Below are 8,319 nucleotides of genomic sequence, written 5' to 3'. Positions count from 1 at the left end.
TGTTATGCTCCAAACAACATCAGACCCAGACGCAGTGTGCTTAAGCTACCCCACACGAGGTGGCCACATCACTTGCCCGTATATGCTCGGTCCTTATATGCCCTATAAACTAATAATATTTTAACAAAAATAGAATCAAAGCACTAAATGTTCATTTTATAATAAGTTAACGGTCTAAAATTAATGGTGTTCAAGTGAAAGAAATTTTTTTTTCAAGAAAAAAACCTTGCCATAAGAACGTTTTTTGTTTGCAAGTTTGATATTTGAAAGACGAGAAGCGCAAAGACCATCTTTCTTTCTGTGATCCCACCCAAATTCTTGTGCGTCTTTCAAGTTGGTGATTGCGATGCTACACGAACTCCTACTGTCACTGTTAGGCTACACAGGAGACCTAATTGTCGACGAGAGAGATCGGCAGTTATCCGTTGGTTTGTCTCCCGACGACCCCATCTCCAATCAATGTACCTTCAAGCTTGCTTCCGACATATCTTTTGTCGAGCCCAGCGAAAGGTATTTCTCATCATCTGCTGTTTTTTCTTTTTTGTTCAATCTTTAAATTTCCCCAAATCACTAGGGTTTTTGAATTTCAATATTTTTTTAAGAGTACGAGTTAAGTTATCGCTTGGTTGGTCGAATACGCTAGAGTCTGGGGCTGTGATAATCGAATAACTTGGATGATGAGAGGATTTGATCGACACTTCCCTTGGGTTGCACGAAATTGTTTTAGGATAATCCATACTAATAAATCAACTTCGAGTTTAGGCACAAAACTTGAAGTCCTTGCTAGATTTGTGTAAATGTACGTATAAACTCGGTATTCATAATCATAATTGCACAATGGTTGATCTCATATCCTAACATCTTTGACATTTCTGGCAACTCTTTCAGTCAGTATCAACTTCTAAACATGTGGTTATGGTTATGAATCACAGGGATATTATTGAGAAGACGATTGCTTTAGGGTTTTACTATCGTGAACTTGATAGATTTGCCACAAAGTCACGAAATTTAAGCTGGATAAGGTCCGGGAATGAGTCTCCTATGCCATACACTTCTGTCTTTCCAAAAGAGAAGATGGAAAATCAGAGTGTTTATAGAAGGGCCATTGCCAATGGCATTACAGAAATTCTTTCTGTTTACAGATCTGCCATTTTGCATATGGAGCAGAAGTTACTTTCAGATCATCTACCCATCTTAGCTACAGTTACTCAAGGCCTGAACAAGGTGCAGTATTTTCATCTCATTGTATTACTGTTTTGTTTTTTCATGTTCTTTTAGCTCTTAATGATTCAAGTTTTTTTTTTTTTTTTTTTTTTTTTTTTTTTTTTTTTTTTTTTTTTTTTAGTTTTTTGTTCTTTTGCCACCTCTATATGAACTGATTCTAGAGATTGAGCGTGATGGCATTTGTGGAGGGAAGCTTCTTAATCTTCTACATAAACGATGCCACTGTGGGGTCCCAGAGTTACAAACATGCATTCAGAGGTATTATATATATATATATATATATATATATATATATATATATATATATATATATTATCAAAAAGAATATAAAAAATAACAAACTATTAAACTTTGTATTGTGAACAGACTTCTTTGGCATGGACATCAGGTCATGTACAATCAACTTGCTTCCTGGATGGTGTATGGGATTCTTCACGATCAATATGGAGAATTTTTCATCTCTGAGTAATACTTTTTCTAAATGTTCTTTTTGTGATACAATACTGTTTGTTGACAGCTGTCTAAATGATGATTTTGATTTTAATGTTTTTAGGAAAGAAGGAAACTCAGATATGAACATGACTGAGAAGTTAACACGTATGTCAGTTAATGATGGAACTTTAAGTGATTGGCATTTGGGATTTCATATTTCCTCGGTACTTAATAACTAAATTTCTTCTTTTTTTTTTTTTTTATGTTTTATTCAAAACTGCTAATTTTCATAAAAGTTTGTTCCAGGATATGTTGCCAGAATATATTCCATTACACGTGGCAGAATCCATTCTATTTGCTGGAAAAGCAATTAGGGTTCTTCGTAATCCAAGTTCTGCATTTCGTTCTGTAGATGCAAAACATACAAAATTAATGAGAGATGAACTTTTGCCACAATCTGAATCTGATAAGATTGAATCCATGCTTCAAAATCTTAAGGAATCATCTGAGTTTCACAAAAGATCATTTGAGGGTTCTGTTGATTCAATCAGAGCTATTGCAGCAAGTCATCTTTGGCAGGTAGAAATGTTTACTATATTTTTTTTTTTTTTTTTACTTTTTATCTTGTCTCTATGATCTGATTAATATCTTGGAACATTAATTAATGTGTAATATGTGCAGCTTGTGGTTGTACGTGCTGATCTAAATGGACATTTGAAAGCCATCAAAGACTACTTTCTTCTTGCAAAAGGCGATTTCTTCCAGGTAATTCAATGAATGACCATTTTCGTCTTTTTATTTGTATTTTGTTATATATATTATTTAATGTGAATTTAATAAGATTTTCACTGTGTATAAAATAGAGTTTTCTTGAGGAGAGTCGTCAGTTGATGCGTTTACCACCTCGACAATCAACTGCTGAAGCTGATCTTCTGGTTCCATTCAGACTGGTATTTTTTTTTTTTTTTTTAATTCAAAAAAGAGTAAATTACACGAATGGTCCCTATGGTTTGGGGTAATTTGCACGTTTGGTCCCTAACTTATTTTTTTAACTCGGAAGGTCCCTACTGTTTGTTATTGCTACACATTTGGTCCCTATTGTTTGTTTTTGTTACGCGTTTGGTCCCTATCTTACGTAAAAAGACAATTATTTAAATAGAGAAAAATGATAGAGTAGGTAAGGTAAGGAGAGAGGATGAGATTGAGGGTGTGTTTATTTAAATAAATTAAAAAATCAAGGGAAAAATAGACTTTTTATGTAAGACAGGGACCAAGCGTGTAACAAAAACAAACAGTAGGGACCTTCCGAGTTAGAAAAATAAGTTAGGGACCAAACGCGCAAGTTACCCTAAACCACAGGGATCATTCGTGTAATTTACCCTTCAAAAAATTGGATGCAGTAGAACCAATTTATTTCATTTTAAATGGATTGAAATGAAGATTCACATATTTGTAATGCAGGCAGTAACAAAGACTATTAGTGATGATGATAAGTATTTTTCAAGAGTAACACTAAGGTAAAATAATGCATTTTCTATTTCAGAATTGTAACTTGAATAATTAGATATTTATAAACTACTTCCAGGATGCCTGGAATTGGGACAAAAGGAGATGTATCCAAGTCAAAATATGTTGATGGTGATTCAAGTTTGTTATCCGATACTTCAATGGAGATGTCACTTGATGGGTGGGATGGTATAGCCCTAGAATATTCCATTGATTGGCCCTTACAATTGTTCTTCACACAACAAGTTCTCTCCAGGTTTTCTTTCTGACATTTTATCAAACACCTTATGCTCAATCCCAAACTCAAATCACAATCCTTATCTATAAAATGTAAACAGGTATCGCAGGATTTTTCAGTATTTACTGCGGTTAAAGAGGACACAGATGGAGTTAGAGAAGTCATGGGAATCAGTAATGCAGCAAGACCACTCTAATTTTTCCAAACGTGTAAATGGATCAACATCAACATCAACATCACAACAGAGAAGACAATGCTTTAGGCCTATGTGGCGTGTTAGAGAACATATGGCATTCTTGATTAGAAATCTTCAGTTTTATATCCAAGTTGATGTCATAGAATCTCAATGGAACGTATTACAAACCCATATAGATGAGTCACGTGATTTCGCTCAGCTTGTGGACTTTCATCAAGAGTGAGCTACCTATATATATATATATTTCTTTTATAAAAATAGAGTATGTTTTTGCTTTTATCTTATTGTTTAAATTAAATTGGTATTTTGTAGATACTTGTCAGCTTTGATATCACAATCCTTCTTGGATATTGGCTCAGTGTCAAGAATATTGGATGGAATCATGAAGCTTTGCTTGCAGTTTTGCTGGAAGATTGAAAACCAGGAAACCAATGCAAGCACCATTGAACTCGAACGTATAACCGAGGTCATTTTTTGCTTTCGTTTTTCTGTATGTATGATGAGGGTATTTACGTCTTTTGACATCAATATTAGTTTTAACATTTTTTTTTGGGAAGTACAGGAATTTAACAAGAAGTCGAATTCATTGTACACAATATTGCGAAGTAGCAGGCTTGCGGGAAGTCAGCGGGCCCCTTTTCTTAGGCGTTTCCTTTTGCGACTAAACTTCAATTCCTTCTTTGAGGTAAAACAGTAATACTTGTTAAAATTATGTATCGAGTTAAATCTCTTTATTTATTTGTTTATTTATATATTTTTCTGACTTTGTAATAATTAATGTTGATAGCAAACTGCACAAGGAGTTATGAATGTGATAAGGCCACGTCAAACTATCCCAGTCCTACAACGGTAGCCAGCATTTTTGTCCTAGGGTTAATTAAATGTAAGAAATAGCAAAAAAAAAACTTACTTTTCGTTATGTTCTTGTGGTTATCAGATTCTAAGATTAAAGTGTATGGTGTGACGTAATGTAATGTAAATTGTAATTTCTTGATATGAGGATTAGAAATGTGTGTATTCATACAGAGAAAGTTGGGAATCTGTTGTTTATATGATGAGTGATTGCATTAATATTTATTTGAAACCAAAGAGATCATTGCATGAAAAAAAACAGCCATCACTTAAAATGTAATGATAATTTCTTTTAATGATACAAAGTCTTATTATGACAATGAAGAAGAGAATTGATGATTGTGTGCAATAAGGATTGACAAAATGTGTTTAGACTTTAGAGCTCCTCAAATCCTTCTTCATCACCTTCTTCCTCGACCCTCTGAAATTGCATCCTCCAAGTCTCCATCTGTAAAGGTTTACATAAACATGTAACAACTTACACACATTCAAATGGGACCATAAATTATCTCTTACCTCATCATCAGAAAATCGTAGGTGCTCTGCAACAAAAAGCAAATTATCAGGGATTCCTTCTACCTGTTCTCGACCAAGGCTTCTTGCCACATCATCGTAACCTATGATTTGCACTCGAAAACCATAGCTCATGAAAACCTCATACATCCATGTCTCCACATTTAGCTGTCCAAGAAGCCATTAAAATGGTGAACATTACAGGTATAGTAAAAACAGTAAAAAAAAATCATTAGAGTATGAGCCAACCTTTGCCACCTTGTCATTTTCAGTCAACCACAATGGAAATTCACCCACCAACAGACATCCTTTCATGGCTAAATTACTAACCATAAACAGAATCTCCTTAAAACTAGCCAAATTTGTGACTGGAAAACCCTATAGTAAAAAGTAAAAAGGGGCAAGATCAGATGATGATGATGATGATGATGATGATAATGGGATTAGAAGTTAGAAGATGATCGGTTTGTTCACCTGGAAAACCCATATACTTGGTCTGGAACCATTAAATCCTTTATCACGTAAAAGTTGTTGCATATCAGATGACTCCAAAGGAACATGAAGAAGCAAACAGCTTCTTGGAATTTTAGCACCAACATCTATGAATTTCTAAGAAAATCCATCATAAGGATTGTTGCGCATTCAATCAAATATTATCTGCTTTGCTTCTAAAACGTTGGAAGATGCTTATAATTACGAACCTTTGAGCTTTTGAGATGCTTTACTGAATACTGATTGTGGTGATACATCATAGATTACAGTTGAAGAAGGCCAATTGAGGCGATAAGCCCTAGTATCCATTCCATCTGTGAACATTACAACCTGCAGAGGCAGAGATGGATGATTCAGGAAGTTTAGGGAATTTTGACGAACTTGGTACCTACTTGTTTAGCTCCATCAGCGCCCTTGGTTGCGTTAAGCAACTTATCATCGATAAATCTAGTGCCAATGCAGTAATGGTGATCCGAATTTTTGTCGAGCTCAAGGTCAAGGTCAGGAGGCACAAAGCAGCCAGCGTAAGGATCGACAAAAAGAGGCTCTGCATTATACAATCAAAATTTGAAAAACAAGAATGGTCTTTCCTTTGAGCATAAGGTGTTCGATGATATGCCTAAAAGAGGTGAGTGTTTTACCTGGTCGAAGAGCTTCTTGGAAACGATAGGAGGCTCGAGAAATGGCGGATTTGAAGAATAGGTGGTCATGGGGGTCATTTTCGTGGAAGCAGATTTTGGCTGTAACATTGAGGCTGCCATTTTTGTTGTTTCTTTGAATTGAACTGGAAAACAGTGATTGGCGCAGAATAGGAGGAGCTGCTGGTGAGTGTACAAAGCAGCGTCCTATAAAACACTCAACTTCCATGATTGATGATTTAGAGCGAGCTTGTTAATCAATTCGATCTTCCACTATCTCCTGTTTCAAGGATAACTGCCAATTCGCTTCTATATAAACCTTATAACTTTAACCGATTTCAAGAAATATTGAATGATACTATATAATTTGACAACTGAATGATAGTTATTTTGTTTATACACTAAACAAAATAACCCTAAATAAACAACAAAATATCATTTGTCCATGTTTAATATCTAAATATTATGTATATCTTAAATAAACTTTCAAAATATAATATTTGTTTAAATAGTTTTTTTAATAATTTATAATTATGTTTTATCAATTGAGTATTATACCCTTATTATAAAGCAAAGTTTCTATATCCTTTATAAATATTTAAAATATCACATTTACCCAACTTTCTTTTTAATCGACTATTTATCCCTAATTTTTATTCATATATGATGAGTATTAATAAAATACATGAAAGTAGATACAATCTGATAAAAAAAAATAATAATAATAAGATAAAATCCATTACGCATTCAATTACAAGCCAATAAAATCAAAACAGAGAAACAGTTTCAATAAGATGACATTAATCAAAACAGGGAAACGGGTCAATAAGATCACATTATCAAGTATTGGTAATGTAAATGATGAATTTTCCTTGGGAATTAAGGGTGCTGTATTGCTCTTGATCCAATTATGAGTACATTAAATGAAAGTGGTAATATATGAAAACAAGTTCAATACAATAATTAAGGACAAAAGGAACCTAAAAAAACCCATCAACTGCTGCTACAATCTCCACCATTTTGGCTTTTGCTCAAAAAGTCAAGCGTGAAGGTCAAGTGGAAGTCAAGCAACTCAACAATGGTGACAATATTAGATCAAGAATTTTATACCTAAAAGCAAATTAAGGAAGGAACTTGATGTTTTTAACTTTATGTTGTACATTCTCAAGCCCATGTTCTGGATACAACCTAGAAGCACAAACTAATCTTGTTTGTTGTTGTGTGTTAATCTACTTTCGTATTTATTCTATCTAGGGGGTGTTAAGAAGAGATTATTTAGAAAAACCAAAACAAGTTTCAGCTTTCGAATGTTGTGGCTTTTGTACAATCTTTCTATTTACTGTAATTTGTTCTATGTTTTTTTACAAGTATAAGTAAGTTTTTTTTACAGGTATAAGTATTGAATGTGATTTTCAATCCATACGATAGGTTTTCATATTTGGTCTTAAAACACGTTTATAATTATAGTTATAGAGTGACTTTGTGATGCGTTTTTACAAGTTAAATTTGGATTTACGTGACATTCCATGCTCCTAAACATATATATGTCGATCTAAATGCATAACAAGGGAAACCTAAAATCAGCTTATCTCAAGTTTTATCCTCCCAAATCACTGAATTTCGAAAATTTGCTGCAAAATTGACTGAAACCAAGAGAAAGTCAATGAGAGAGGCTTTACCCTCAAGCGGATGTTCCTAAACAGGTGGACAAAATTGCTGATGAAGACAAAACGGTGGCGTTTGGAAGAAATCTCATGTCTTTGAATCTCCTTGATGCTGTTGTTGACGGAGAGCTAGTTGGTCCAGCGACGATGACTACAAGCGATGAACTTGCTACTATAGGTGGTCCCCTCCTGTGTCGTTCCCTACGTCATTCCTTGCGTTGTTCATGTTTCCATTTTGTGTTCCAAATATAATGTAATCGTATATAATAATCGAAGGTTATTATAGTTATTTTATTTTTTTTATAATTACAGTGATTGTTAAATTACAATAAATGATTATAAAAATGTTTTAAATATTAAAAAAATTGGGCAAATATGATTTTTTGAAAACTATATATATATATATATATATATATATATAGAGAGAGAGAGAGAGAGAGAGAGAGAGATATTTAAAGTAATTTTATTTGTTAGAGAGTTTTTTATATGTGCAAAATAAAAAAAACAATGTCCTTGTTTAATATATATATATATATATATATATATATATATATATATATATAT

The 8,319-nt window shown here is 33.4% G+C and overlaps 2 protein-coding genes across 2 annotated transcripts; one reads left to right on the top strand and one right to left on the bottom strand.

The window, feature by feature from the left end:
- The first annotated feature begins 244 nt into the window (after positions 1–244).
- Positions 245–4,635, top strand: LOC111911551 (gamma-tubulin complex component 4-like). Its single transcript, XM_052765991.1, has 14 exons — positions 245–510; positions 933–1,224; positions 1,346–1,482; positions 1,591–1,689; positions 1,778–1,880; positions 1,963–2,235; positions 2,338–2,421; positions 2,520–2,606; positions 3,118–3,173; positions 3,242–3,418; positions 3,501–3,815; positions 3,909–4,062; positions 4,159–4,281; positions 4,384–4,635. The coding sequence occupies exons 1-14, from the start codon at positions 347–349 to the stop codon at positions 4,447–4,449; spliced, it is 2,130 nt and encodes a 709-aa protein (XP_052621951.1). The 5' UTR covers positions 245–346; the 3' UTR covers positions 4,450–4,635.
- A 62-nt stretch (positions 4,636–4,697) lies between these two features.
- LOC111911550 (O-methyltransferase 1, chloroplastic) lies at positions 4,698–7,961 on the bottom strand. Its single transcript, XM_023907308.3, has 8 exons — positions 7,771–7,961; positions 6,095–6,386; positions 5,846–6,000; positions 5,663–5,783; positions 5,436–5,560; positions 5,211–5,339; positions 4,965–5,129; positions 4,698–4,896 (listed from the first exon to the last, which is right to left on the bottom strand). The coding sequence occupies exons 2-8, from the start codon at positions 6,318–6,320 to the stop codon at positions 4,825–4,827; spliced, it is 993 nt and encodes a 330-aa protein (XP_023763076.1). The 5' UTR covers positions 6,321–6,386; positions 7,771–7,961; the 3' UTR covers positions 4,698–4,824.
- Positions 7,962–8,319: the final 358 nt, after the last annotated feature.

This window comes from Lactuca sativa, chromosome 8 (genome assembly GCF_002870075.4).
Source record: "Lactuca sativa cultivar Salinas chromosome 8, Lsat_Salinas_v11, whole genome shotgun sequence".
NCBI classification, from domain to species: domain Eukaryota; kingdom Viridiplantae; phylum Streptophyta; class Magnoliopsida; order Asterales; family Asteraceae; genus Lactuca; species Lactuca sativa.
This window is presented reverse-complemented; position numbering and strand designations above follow the sequence as displayed.

Excerpts from the sequence above, each read along its gene's own strand:
- LOC111911551 (XM_052765991.1), top strand. The coding sequence starts at position 347 with ATGCTACACGAACTCCTACTGTCACTGTTAGGCTACACAGGAGACCTA. Across the intron at positions 511-932 it reads TTTGTCGAGCCCAGCGAAAG|GGATATTATTGAGAAGACGA; the intron begins GTATTTCTCATC and ends TATGAATCACAG. Across the intron at positions 1,225-1,345 it reads TTACTCAAGGCCTGAACAAG|TTTTTTGTTCTTTTGCCACC; the intron begins GTGCAGTATTTT and ends TTTTTTTTTTAG.
- LOC111911550 (XM_023907308.3), bottom strand. The coding sequence starts at position 6,320 with ATGGAAGTTGAGTGTTTTATAGGACGCTGCTTTGTACACTCACCAGCA. Across the intron at positions 5,130-5,210 it reads AAAATGACAAGGTGGCAAAG|CTAAATGTGGAGACATGGAT; the intron begins GTTGGCTCATAC and ends CTTCTTGGACAG. Across the intron at positions 4,897-4,964 it reads TACGATTTTCTGATGATGAG|ATGGAGACTTGGAGGATGCA; the intron begins GTAAGAGATAAT and ends AAACCTTTACAG.